This window comes from Sorex araneus, chromosome 6 (assembly GCF_027595985.1).
Source record: "Sorex araneus isolate mSorAra2 chromosome 6, mSorAra2.pri, whole genome shotgun sequence".
NCBI lineage: Eukaryota > Metazoa > Chordata > Mammalia > Eulipotyphla > Soricidae > Sorex > Sorex araneus.
In genome coordinates this window covers 110,677,020-110,690,675 of record NC_073307.1, presented here as the reverse complement: position 1 = coordinate 110,690,675, position 13,656 = coordinate 110,677,020, and the positions used below count along the sequence as shown (strand labels likewise).

Below are 13,656 nucleotides of genomic sequence, written 5' to 3'. Positions count from 1 at the left end.
AACCAAATAACATGGTGTTGAGCAGAAGGAAAAGTGAATGGATTATGGCTGCCATGACCTCCTCAAAGAATTCTAGGAAGGGGTCTAGAATCTACTGACTGAGCAGAAAGCTCTGCTCCTCCTTTGACATACCTTGAAGCTCTGTGTCACAACTTCCCAGCCCTTAGACTTTGTAAACAAGATCTGGAAACCTAGACTTGTCCTTTTGTTTCACAAATCTCTGCCTGTGACCTTGAGCTAACGAGAAAGCAGTGCAGGAAGGAGCTCAGAGCAAGGTCTCTGGGTGGGGAATTGATGGAGTTCAGCTCCCAGAGCAGCCCTGGGCATCACCGGTCACACTTTCCCCCAACGTTGTCATTTCCTGGCCCCCATGCTCTGTGGCAGTCGGGTTTCTTCACAGAGCAGGTGATGCTTTGCCACAGTGATCATCAAGCTGTCCCATCACAACCCTCGGCATTTCCCTTCTAGACAGAAGATGTGGAGGGGAGCTGGGAGATTTCACTGGATACATCGAATCCCCGAACTACCCAGGCAACTACCCGGCCAACACCGAGTGTACATGGATCATCAACCCACCGCCCAAGCGCCGCATCCTGATTGTGGTCCCTGAGATCTTTCTGCCCGTGGAGGATGACTGTGGGGACTACCTGGTGATGAGAAAAACCTGTGCGTCTCACCCCTCTGCCCCCAAATCCCTTCTCAGGCCAGCTGGGAAGCCTGAGAGCACAGTCGCTGTCTTGAAATGTCAGAAGCAGGCCTAGAATGTGACCTAGATATGGAAATAGAGAGCCAGCAGGAGGTGATAGAGTGAACCGGGAAACAGCTTTGACTGAAGGCACATTGGGCCTGGTGCTGATGGCAGGCCTGTTCCAGGCCTCTTCCCTCATGAGGACCCAGAGAATCAGTGAAGCTCAAAAAGCAGGACTGGTCCCTTCACCGGGGAAGCAGCTCCTGGGTGGGGGACTGACTGAGGGCCAGGGTATGGGCCAGCTGGGCAGGATCCGCCTTCATCCTAACGTGAGAGCTGGGTGCAGAAATCCATGTAGCGGGCGGACTGTTTGGGTCTGAAACCAAGGTTTGCCTCTTAGTTATCCTGTGACCTTGGGCCTGCATTCTAGATCATTCTGTGCCTTAGTTTTCTTTATTTGCTAAAATGGGAATAATTGTAGTTGCTCCCTCCTAAGGTTATCCTGAAGAATACATGGCTTGGTACTTGTCAAGCACTTAGAGTAGCAATGGAGCCCTCTATATGGGTGTGTGCTTCCTGTTAGTGGTCACTCTCTGAGTCAGATGTGAGTTGGACTCTTCCCTTTTCCACCTATCAGCTGTGTAAACCCGGGCAAGCCCTTAATCTCTCTCTCAAGAGGTTATAACTGCACCAGCTTTGTGTGGTTGGGGGAGGTTGTGGGAAGATGAAGTCCCCACAGTGCTCAACATAGCACCTGGCCTCAAGAAGCAGGATTTAGTGGTGCCGGTGAGTTTCTCCATAGTAGAGGACTTGTGACTCAGTGCCTGCAGCAAGTGCTGCCGCTTTGCCTCCCCAGGGGCCTTGCAGGCTGAGCCTTCCCTGGGGACCCCCCCAGCACCAGCTGCAGCTACTTGCTTTCCAGGGCTTTTGGCCTTTATACTGGCTGAGCTGGCCTGGAAGAGCTCCTGAGCACAAGTGATGGTACAGAGTGAGTGTGTGGAAAGATGAGTGTGCCCCTGCCCGGGGGAGGGGTCTTGAGCCCCACGTCACTCCCAGCTTCCCTTGGCAGCTTCGTCCAATTCTGTGACAACCTATGAAACCTGCCAGACCTACGAACGGCCCATTGCCTTCACCTCCAGATCCAAGAAGCTGTGGATTCAATTTAAGTCTAACGAAGGGAACAGTGCCAGAGGCTTCCAGGTCCCCTACGTGACCTATGATGGTAAGCTCTGAGGGGCTCGGGCTGCAGCGAGCTTGGGGGGGGTGGACATCGCTACTGTGAGCAGCAGCAACAGGGCCAGCTGGTGGACGGCTGACGTGCACACATGCACATGCACTCAGAGAGGCAGGCGGGCATGGACAAAGGACATTGCTGACTCACAGTTGCCAGATTTTAACAGGCATTTGGGGACACTGATTACTAGGGTGACTTTTAAAAGTTTAAAGTGACGGCAGGATAATTTAGAGAATGGAAGTGAGCATAGCTTGATGGGGAAGAACGTGGGTGTCGGAATTAGCCTGCCTGCATACAATCTCTCCTGTAACTTTGTGTATACTCCTTACCAACTCGAAGCCTCGTGTTCGAAATGTGCAAATAAGGATCATCTGCACTGATCATAAAGAAATCATCAAGGAGGAGTGTGCAGACAAGAGTCAAGTTCAGAAACTCTCTCAGCTCTCAGCAACTTGTTGTGTGATTTGGGGCAAGTCAGATGACTTCTGGTTTTTGGTTTTCTTGCTAAGTAAGAGCTGGTCCCTCAGAGTGCTAGGAGCAGCATACCCAGAGCTGAGCCCGGATTATCACACATTTACTGAAAACACAAAATGAGCTGGGTCTTGTCCTGAGGAAACTCATAGTATAATGGGGAAGAGCCATCTGTTCATTTTATTCATCTAATATTTACTTATTTCAGTTTTGGGGCCACATCGAGTGGTTCTCAGAGCTTATTCCTGGCTCTATACTCAGGGATCAATCCTGACAGTGCTCAGGAGACCATATGGGGTATTGGGGATTGAACCCGAATTGGCCACAGGCAAGGCAAGGGCCTCGCCCACTGTACTGTTTCTCCAGATTCTCCCTCATTCATCTAATATTTAACAAGAATCTACTGTGCCAGGTTTGGGGCTAGGTTCTGTTTAGTGACAAAAACAAAAGAAAGGCTATATTTTCATCAATGCTCTACTAAGGCATGTACAAAAGCACTGTATGAGCATAGAAGAGGCAGCAGTTAAACCTGCAAGAAAGTTTTGGGAGGCTAGAGAAAAATCTCATGTTGCTGGAGAGACAGATAGATAGATAGATAGATAGATAGATAGATAGATAGATAGATAGATAGATAGATAGATAGATAGATAGATAGAACACCCTACACAGCGGTAGGGCGTTTGCCTTTCACGTGGCCGACCCGAGTGAAAGGTGATTCCTCCACCCCTCTTGGAAAGCCCGACGAGCTACCGAAAGTATCATGCCCGCACGACAGAGCTTGGCAAGCTACCCGTGGCATATTGGATATGCCAAAAACAGTAACAATAAATCTCAATGAGAGACATTACTGGTGCCCACTCGAACAAATCGAAGAGCAATGGGATGACAGTGACAGTGACAGTGATTTAAATTTAGAAGAACATACATTTCAAAAGCAATTTATAAATGGTAAGAGCAGGAATATTTATTTATTTATTAACGTAGGAGTATGCTATTTATTCAGCCACCAATTAAGCTGACTGAAGCAGGCATGAACTCCACATTCACTGTCACTGTCACTGTCTTCCCGGTTGTTCATCGATTTGCTCGAGCGGGCACCAATAACGTCTCCATCATGAGACTTGTTACTGTTTTTGGCATATCGAATATGCCATGGGTAGTTTGCCAGGCTCTTCTGTGCGGGCGAGATACTCTCGGTTACTTTAAAAAATTTTTTTAATTGAATATCTGTGAGATCACTGTATCACTGTATCACTATCATCCTGTTGTTCATCTATTTGCTCGAGTGGGCACCAGTAACGTCCCCATTGTGAAGCTTGTTGTTATTGTTTTTGGCATATTGAATATGCCACAGGTAGCTTGCCAGGCTCTGCCGTGATCCATGAGATAGACCATTACAAAGCTGTTCATAATTGGGTTTCAGTCATACGATGATCCAGCACCCATCCCTCCACCAGCGTACATTTCCCACCACCAATGCCCCCCCACCCCGTTTCCCTCCCATCATCCCCCAGTACCCCATGCCCCACCCCCAGCCTCCATCTATGAGAGGCACTTTCCTTCTTACTCTCTCCACAATAAGAACACTTGGGAAGAGGAAATGGCGTAGACTACAGGCACATGTGAGGATTAGTGAATGGCTTCATTTGGCCCATTGGTTACATGCATGAGCCTTAGAGTGAGAAATGAGACTAGAAGGGAACGGGGATAGGTACCGAAGCTCCATCAGTGGCAAGCTTAGAAGAACCTTATCAGGCAACCTTATCAGGAACCACTGAAGGACTTTAGGCATATAAGCGCTGACAGTAGGCATCAGGAGAGATAGTATGCTGTGGATTTCCTAAGCACATTTCTCATAATCATTTCTAACATGTGGCCAGTGCCGGGCTATTCATTCCTGTGCCTGAAGCCAGGTCAGACACACAAGACAGGATTTTTAGTATCAGTCTCTGAGGTGGACACAAATTCCTCCCTCGTGGCTCTGCCGAGACTTCATCTCTGTAGAAGCATTTGACTGACCCCCTCTCATATCTGGGATCAGAAAGGAACCTTAAAAAGGGGACGGGGAGGGGGGGGCCCGGCGGAGCGATAGAACAGTGGGTAGGGTGTTTGCCCTGCACGCAGCCAACACGGGTTCAATCCCCAGTAGCTCATATGGTCCCCAGAGCATCGCCAGGAATGATTCTTGAGTGCAAAGCCAAGAGTAACCCCTGAGCAATCCTGGGTGTGACCCAAACAAACAAACAAAAAAAGGTGACAGGTACTCCTGAACAATGACTCCAAAGCTCACCCCCTTTCAGTTCACTGTACTCAACTCTGCCATTGTGGCACGAAAATGTATATATACATAAGAGATGGAGCTTGAGCCAGCAGCAGTGACACATAACTCTAGTCAGGCCCATGAGTGTACCCTACCTTGTTACAACAGAAAAATGTTGAAAATTGATGTTTACATGTTTACAGAAGCCCAGTAGATTTTAACTCAGAAAACCCATTAAGTTTTCTTTTCAATGTAGATTTCTGCCAGGTGTGATATCTTGTTTCCTAACCCAGTAGAACAAATAGCAGCCACAATCAGAAGAAGCAGGGGAGGCCCCTGTACTGCTGGAGAAGGAGCTAGTGATGGGTGGGATGTGCAGGGCAGTGCCTTGGCCGTGCTCCTCCCACAGGCCACAAGAACTGGGTCCCTTTACCTCACTCAGCCTGCTGGGGCTGGAGTGAAGCCACAAGACAGACCAAGGTGGCAGCTACAACTTTAGAACTGAGATTAGTTTAAATCTTTGGGATCTCTGGGCCTGAGTTCTGTGGGTGTTTTTTGGGGTTTTGTTTGTTTGTTTGTTTTTTGCTTTTGGGGTCACACCCTTAGATGCCCAGAGGTTAGTTCTGGCTCTGCACTCAGGAATCACTACTGGCTGTGCTCAGGGACCAAAAGGGATTCTGGGGATGGGACCTGGGTCGGGTGTGTGCAAGGCCAATGCCCTCCCCGCTGCACTATGGCTCTGGTCCCAGGGGCCTGAGTTCTTAACTACAATACTTGACTGCTTTTCTCATGACAAGAGCAAGTGAGGAGACACAGTAGTTCTTAAAAGCAGAGGGAAACATTTTTTTTTTTTTTAATAGCAGTGGTCTGGAAACTCCCAGTGGAATGACAAACAGCTCTCTAGCTCCCTCTCACACCAAAACAGATTTCAGCAACAGGCTGATGTAAGATAAAGGCTCATCAGCCAAAGGAATAAAGAATTCAAGTGAAATATCTGTACCTTGGTGTGCTAGAGAGAAATTACAGTGAGAAGGTTTGATCTCCAGCATCCCATATGGTTCTCCAAGTACTACCAGGTAGCACTGTCTTCCCGTTGTTCATCTATTTGCTTGAGTGGGCACCAGTAACATCTCCATTGTGAGACTTGTTATAACAGTTTTTGGCATATCAAATATGCCACAGGTACCTTGCCAGGCTCTGCCATGCAGGCGGGATACTCTTGGTAGCTTGCTGGGCTCTCCGAGAGGGGCGGAGGAATCGAACCCGGGTCGGCCACGTGCAAGGCAAACTCCCTACCCGCTGTGCTATTGCTCCAGTGTACAGTATAAGGCCGACCGGGGTTCAATCCCCAGGGTCCGATATGGTCCCCCCAGCATTGCCAGGAGTAATTCCTGAGTGCAGAGCCAGGAGTAACCCCTGAGCACTGCCAGGTGTGACCCCAAAAGAAAAAAATACCCAAAGGGGTGAAATCAAGCACTGCCAGGTATGGCCCAAAAATCAAAACCAAGACAACAATAACCAAAATCTTGTACCCTGGGGTTGGGAGATGGCACAGCAATTAGGGCACATGCTTAGCATGCAGTGACCATGAACCTGGCTTTAATTCCCGGCACCACATAGCAGTGGTCTGGGTGTGACCATGGAGAACCCAGCATATCATGGTGACTCAGGTCTCCCTGCCTCTGGCCCTTATACTGAACATAAAGTCTGGCTGTCCAAGAGTCATCTGTACGCCACACCCAGCACCACTGGGGAGGATCCCCTTTTAAAAGGTAGGACCCAAAAGCTAGCTCAGTTGTGGGGAACTTTCTTGCATGACTTTGAGTTTGATCCTCAGTACCAAAAAAGAAAGAAAATGAAGCAAAAAGGAAAGATCGTGTGTGCTGAAGAGCTAGTACAGGGGTTAAGTTACTTGCCTTCTACACAGCATCTTTAGGGTCAATCCCAGCACTGCGTAGAGTCCACCTGAGCTCTGCCAGGAGTGGTCCTGGAGCACAGAGCCAGGAATAAGGCCTGAGCACCCCCACCCGTATGACTTCCAAGCCAAATAAATACAGTATTTTATCCTAACTCATATTTTATATCCACTAAAATAGAATAATAGAAGACACCACATTTAGTGCCAATGATTAGTGCCAATGCCATTAGTAATTATGAGTATTATTAATTTCCATATGCTCTGACTTGACTAAGAGAAACCTTCTAGAATGCCTTTCAGCAATATTCTTATGATTTATTTGCTGTTGTTGTTGCACATGATATGCATACAAAAATACATTTTTTTTCTGTCTGGAATTTAGAAAAGATTGTGATTTTCCTCTACTTGGTTTGAATTTTAACTATAGAAAATAGATTCTGAAAGAACAGGACTGCATTTGGAAAGCACTGCTTTTAAAAAAGTTTTATCAAAGCACCATGATTTTCAAAGTTTTTCATAGGCAGATTTTATACATACTATGTTCCAGCACTGATTCCATCACCAGTGTCTTCCCTCACCAGGGTTCCCATATTCCCTCCCATTCCCCAACCTCATTCTCTGCCTGCCACCTTGACAGACACATTTTTAAATTTGATTGTTGACATTTGGATCTCTTAATTTCAGTATTGTTGACTCTGTGGTTTGGGTATTTGGCTATACCACTCCTTCACACCACTAATGTGTTCAGATTCCCTGAGTCCTGCTCCTCATTGCTTCCTGTCTGTCTCTCCTCCCTGCTACCCTCCATTTCTTTCCTTCTCTGTCCTTCTCCTTCATATACTTTGGGGTCAAGGGTGCTTTAGGCAACCTCCTTTTAAACATTGCATTCCCTCACCCACCTATTCTATATACCACATAAAAGTGAGATCATCTTGTTTGTCCTTCTTCTTCTGACATATTTAATTTAATATAATATCTTTCAATTTCATTCATGTTGCAGTGAATTGCATGATTTAATATTTCCTTGAAGCTGTGTAGTATCCCATTGTGTATATACACCACATCTTCCTGATCCACTCACCTATCATTGGGCACCTAGGTTGGTTCTGTATCTTAGCTACTGTACTAAGTGCTGCAATGAACAATGATATGCATATGTTATTTTGAATTAATGTTTTTATGTCTTGATGTTAGATCCTCAGAAGTGGAACTGTTGGATCAGATAGAAACTCAACTCTTAGGATACTGAGAAATCTTCATCCTGTTCCCCATAAAGGTAGAACCAGGCAACATATCCATGAGCAATAGATGATAGTTTCTTTTTCATCACACCCCCACCAACACAGATTGTTCCTAGTAGTTTTGATATGTGCCATTTTCACTGGTGTGAGGTGATATCTCATTGTCATCTTGATTTGAATTTCCCTATCAATAAGTGATAAGTACTTTTCATGTGCCTTTTGGCTATCCATTGGTTTTCCTTAGAGAAAATATGTTTTTTCTCTCTAAAGAAATTCCTGTTCATTTCTACTATCCATTTTTAATGGAATTTTTGTTGTTGTTGTGAACTTTGTGAGTATTTTATATATCCTGGGTATCTAAAGTACACATCACCCTTTCTGATGTGTTGAATGTAAATACTTTCTCCCATTCAGTTATGTCTTTTGGTTTAACCCATGTTCCTTTTGTTTCTTTTGCCATACAGAAACTTTTTAATGTAGTCCCATTAGTTTAATTTTTTAAATTTAGCTTTTGCCAGTGGTATTGTATTATTGAAGACATCTTTGAGGTCTAGATCTTAAAATATTCTGCCTATATTTTTGGAGTGTACTGCATTTAATGTGTATGTTAGGACCAAGAATTATTCATGAGAAAGTGATCAGTGCTTCCTTCCCCATGGGAGGGGAGAGGCATGCAGGGAAGGGAGGGAGAGAGGGAAGAGAAGGAAGAGGAGAAGGAGGAGGAGGAGGAGAAGGAAAAAGAGGAGGATGAGGATGAGAATCTTCTTATTAGGTTAAAAACTTGTTTTAGATGCTACAGGGGCATAGAAAATAGGGGAGAAGAAAGAAGGCAGAAAAGTGGAGAGGGAAAGAAAAATAGGGACAAAAAGAAAAAATGACAAGAGAATGAGCATACATAGAGAAGAGATGAGAAACAAGCATTGATGGTGAGCCCTCCTACAGTCAGAAGTCTTCGAGGGGAGGTAGTAACAAGTAAGGACCAGACCGCTCAATGGTAAGCCCCATGCTTTGCATGCGGGAGGTCAGGGTTCAATTTCTTGAGCTACACAGGGTTGGGTCTCCCAGAACACTTCTGGTAGAGCAACTCCAGCTCCCAACCACTGTTGGGTGTGGTCCCTCAAAAAACAAAGCAGGAGGTGGGGTAAGCAAAGCAAAGGAGCCTCGGAGGTCACAAATGTAGGGTATCCTAGAAACTGCATGAAGAATGGATCAAGGAGGAGGGCCACTCATCAAGTCCAATACTATTGATGCATCAAAGAAGATGAGAACCCAGAGTTGACCTTTTAGGTAGAAAAACAAGAAGGTTATTTATGACTTTGACAAGCAGTTTTAGAGACGCACAAAGCTGATTAGACTGGATTTAGGAAAGAAGGAAAAATTGAAGACAGTGAATGCAGGCAATCCTTACAAGACATTTTATGACAAACAAGAGCAAGGTGCAGAATGGAAGCTAGAGAGAGAAATGAGGTCAAAGGGGCTATTAATTTTTCACTTATCTTATTTTCATTGTTGTTTTATTTTACGACCATACTTGGCTGTGATCAGGGACCATACTGGCTCTGTGCTGAAGAATCCTTTCTGTCAGGGCTCAGGGGATCATATTGAGTGCCAGGGATTGCATCCGGGTTGGCACTGTGCAAGGCAAATGACTTACCCACTGAAACATCTGATTCTTAAAAATGTATACATATTTAATGGAGATATAGTATGTTTGTAGGCATATAGGGAACACCAGCAGTAAACCTTTTTTACGGGGGGCGGGGTGGCTCTCACTCTCTGTTCAAGGTGTCCAGGACCCACTTCTGGTTATACTGAGCCAACAGGACCTGCAGTTCAGTGCTGGGGGCTGCGGATATGCTGTTGTCAGATCCTACAGTGCTGGACCCACCAGAACCATTAAGGAACCTCTAGGGACACACCGAGATGCTTGGATGGCCATGTAACATTGGATGTCCAAACCTGGGTGGGGCACATGCAAGACATGAACCCCAACTCCTGTCTTTCTCCCCAGCCCTGAGAGAGAACACTGCACCATATAGGCTGGAACATGCCCTTGATGTGAGGAGAAGTGGGGAGCAATCTTGGCAGGGTGCACAGGATTCCTCTAGAGGAGGGAGCCAGGAAAGCTGGACCCTGCTTCTCCCTGGTGGGAAAGAAGTTCTCTAGTGCTCACTGTGGTCTTGGCCATGGTGGAATTCAAGAAAGGGAGTCCTCAGAACCTTATTTAACAGTGAGAGAGAGAGAGAGAGAGAGAGAGAGAGAGAGAGAGAGAGAGAGAGAGAGCAAGCTTGGAACTGACTAAAGCAGCAGAATGCTGGTGTTCTTTTTGATTCCAACAGAGGACTACCAGGAGCTCATCGAAGACATCGTGCGAGACGGCAGGCTGTACGCCTCTGAGAACCACCAGGAAATCCTTAAGGTAAGGATGCAGGGGCAGCTGGGTGGGGAAGCTTCCTGCTGGCTTTTTTTCCCACCTCTCAGCCATGGCACCTGTGCTAGCTGAGCGTGGTTTTCTAGCTCTACCAGACACCATTTATTTTTAATTTGGGTGGCTGTCTTCAGTGTTGTCAAGTGAAGTTCTGTCTTCTTTTGGGAGCCTCTGAAGTGGTGCTGGAGAGAAACCACTGGTGCTACTCGGCCAACCAGACTGGCTGTTCACTTCTAGGCTCAAGGAAGTGGACTCCTGGCAGAGCTCGGGGACCATATGGGATGCTGGGAATTAAAGCTGGGTCAGCCACGTGCAAGGCAAGACTATTGCTTTGGCCCCATCTTTGGATTTGTAAAAAATAATTTTTTAAAACACATTTCATCACTATCTTCAGTTACTCTGCTTTAGAAGAAGGACCACTGTCAAATATGGATTTAAGTACTAAAATGTAGCCTTTGTTGTTGAAGAAGAAGATAAATAAAATCCCACTTGAGTATTTACATGATTCTAGCAGGCCATGCACATTTAATATGAAGGGTTCTGTAGGGTTCAATATCAGATCAGAGTTTCAAACTGAAATACAGTGAAATAAGTGAAACAGAGTGAAATTAAGTCTAGTGTATGGAGACTGAGTGAAATTAAGTTTAGTTTATGGAGACTGAGAACTCAGTTCAATTTAATACAGCTTCATTATATATACTTAGGCTGGCTTGGATTAATTATTTATTATTAATAAACAAAATAAACATTAATTTTGTTTATTCTGTTATTTTAATATATATTCATTATATTCATAAATAAAATATTTATTTATTATATGAAGATAATAAACATTATTATCTTGAATTGTATTTCAAGATTTGGTGACCAGAAAATTAACATTTTTTGCATCGTGTATGCAAGTGAGACCTAAGTACTTCATAAAATAGTGGTTTTTCGTTTTCTTAACTAATTTTAGGTTTAGGTGCTGTTGAAATGTGCATATAAGCTATAATCTAGATTTGTTCAAATGCTACTACCAGATACTTTTTCCTCTAATTCTTATTAAACCTCTAATATGAAACTTTTTTCTTTGGATTTTTGGGCTGTTCTCAGGGCCTACTCCTGATTCTGTGCTCAGGGGTCATTCCTGCTGATGCTTGGGGAACTGTATGAGGTGTCAAGATTAAAATCAGGGTCGCCTGCATAAAAGACAAGATCTTTAATCCCTCTTGCTCTCAAATTCTTAATAAGTTACTGTACAATACAGAATACAAGATAATTAATTGGTTTTAAGTTTTCCCAAAGCAGTTTTTACCTGTAGAGTAGCTGTTGCCTGTAAGTGGGGTAAGAGTAGGGTTCTGGGGTCACACTGAGTAGTGCTTAGGGGCTGTTCCTGGCTCTGCTCTACAAAAGCAACCAGAGATCACTCACAGTAAAAGTAACAGCTGCTTGGTTCGCAGCTCAGTGAACCGGAGTGTGTGCTTTCCATGCAGGAAGCCTGGGCTAGGTCACAGCACCGCATAGGACTTCCAGTCAATGCTAGGAGTGACTTTTGAGCACTGTCAGGTACTGCCCAAGATATGTGGAGGAGTGTGTGTGGGGGGCAGGCATAAAGAGATTTACAAGAGTTTAGGGTGTGACCCCACCCCCCAATTTTTTGGTATATGTATAATTTTACCACTTATTGCGTAAAAATTTGCAGACTGAAAAAAAAAAAAAAAGAAAAGAGGTAGTGCTGCTTGGGCCTTGCAGTGCCAGGGTCCACCGGCCTATGTGTGCTTGGCAGGCTTGTGGCACGAGGACTGGAACCTGGCATCACTTACCTGGTCCCAGAGTTGTATTTTTTAATTTGCAAATGTCGGGTGTTCAAGCAGTAAGCAGCTGGTTTATCCTTCCAGTCTACAATTTACCTGATTTTAGATGTTTATAAGTAAGTGTCAGTAAGCACCTGCCAAATGTTAACACTATAAATATTCCCAAATTCTCACCCAGGGAGATAGCTGAAGTGGTAGAGCACATGCCTAGTGCATGCAAGGCCCCTAGTCGGCAGGGACCCCTCCTTCCACCACAGGCCCCCAGGAACTGCTGAGTCTCAGCACCAACTTGTCTGCATTCCAATGTTGCATCTCATCTGGTTGGGGAAAAAAATTAGCAAGAGAACACATGACCAGCATCTGCGAAGCTCCATGGAGTGTACCCCAACACCCCGTTCCCACGCCCTGCACCACAGGGCTTGTCCCTATTAAAATAAAGTAGTATCAGAGCCAGAGAGATAGGTTAGGTGCTGCAGGGCTTTGGGTGTTTGCCTTGTATCAAACCAACTCCTGGCACCACGTATGGTTCCCTAAACACTGCCAGGAGTGATTCCGGAGCACAGTGCTAGGAGTAAACCCTGAGCACTGTTAGGTGTGACCCTCCCAAACCAAAAACTTTTTAAATTTAAAAATAAGGATTACTTTCTTATATTATAAACAATTGAGAATTTTTGTCCTAACACTAGGTTGTTATAAGTCCCATTGTAGCAAAAACTGTTACTGGTGCCCTCTGGAGCAAATCGATGAGCAATGGGATGACAAGTGATACAAGTGATACAAGTGTCAGCAAAAAAGAATGTGTGAATGTTCTGGCCCTGTAACACAAATTCTGATCTTTTTAGGATAAGAAACTGATCAAGGCTCTATTTGATGTCCTGGCTCACCCCCAGAACTACTTCAAGTACACAGCTCAGGAGTCCCGGGAGATGTTTCCAAGGTCCTTCCTTCGGTTACTGCGTTCCAAAGTGTCCAGGTTCTTGAGGCCGTACCGATGAGCGCACCCCCTGTTCTCTGAGGTGTCGTTCTGCCAGGCACGCTGCTGCCCCCCATTCGCTGCTGCAGCCCCATCCACCCACAGCGCCGCCGCTGGGAGCAGTGACTCGCTAGAGTTCAATTTTTATAGATAATACAGATATTTTGGTAAATTCAACTTGGTTTTTCTTTGCAAAAGCATGTGGGTGTGAACTGAGCGTGGCTTTGAGTCTCGCTGCTTCTCACAGTCTCAGCGATCTCCAGGCCTGAGGAGAAACTCACCGTCCATCTCGATTCTTCTTCCTTGTCAAGGGGGCTCCTATAGGAAGGCGCCACAGAGGGGCTGTGTGGTCTGAAACTCAGTTCCTGCCAGCCCACTTGCCCTGGTTGCCGTGTCTCTACCCGTGTAGAGTTGTAATGGAGGGATAAGAATCTCCCAATGCCTTTCACCCACCTAAGACCCCAGAGGATGCTGCTTCTCCACAGCCTTTTCCTCTGGCGCCAAGTCTGATCCTCAAAGCAGTAGTCATTGAAAAAAAAAATACTCGGGGCTGGAGGGATAGCACAGCGAGTAGGGCGTTTGCCTTGCACATAGCCAACCCAGGTTCAATTCCCAGCATCCCATATGGTCCCCTGAGCACCGCCAGG

The 13,656-nt window shown here is 45.6% G+C and overlaps 1 protein-coding gene across 1 annotated transcript in view; it reads left to right on the top strand.

Annotated features, from left to right (window-relative positions):
* SCUBE2 (signal peptide, CUB domain and EGF like domain containing 2) overlaps nt 1-13,219 on the top strand; it is a 75,310-nt gene extending 62,091 nt beyond the window's left edge. Inside the window, exons 20-23 of the mRNA XM_055142366.1 lie at nt 469-666; nt 1,758-1,910; nt 10,152-10,231; nt 12,879-13,219. Coding sequence (XP_054998341.1) covers nt 469-666; nt 1,758-1,910; nt 10,152-10,231; nt 12,879-13,031 — 584 coding nt within the window. The 3' untranslated portion in view covers nt 13,032-13,219. The remainder of the gene's footprint in view (nt 1-468; nt 667-1,757; nt 1,911-10,151; nt 10,232-12,878) is intronic.
* The last annotated feature ends 437 nt before the right edge of the window (nt 13,220-13,656 follow it).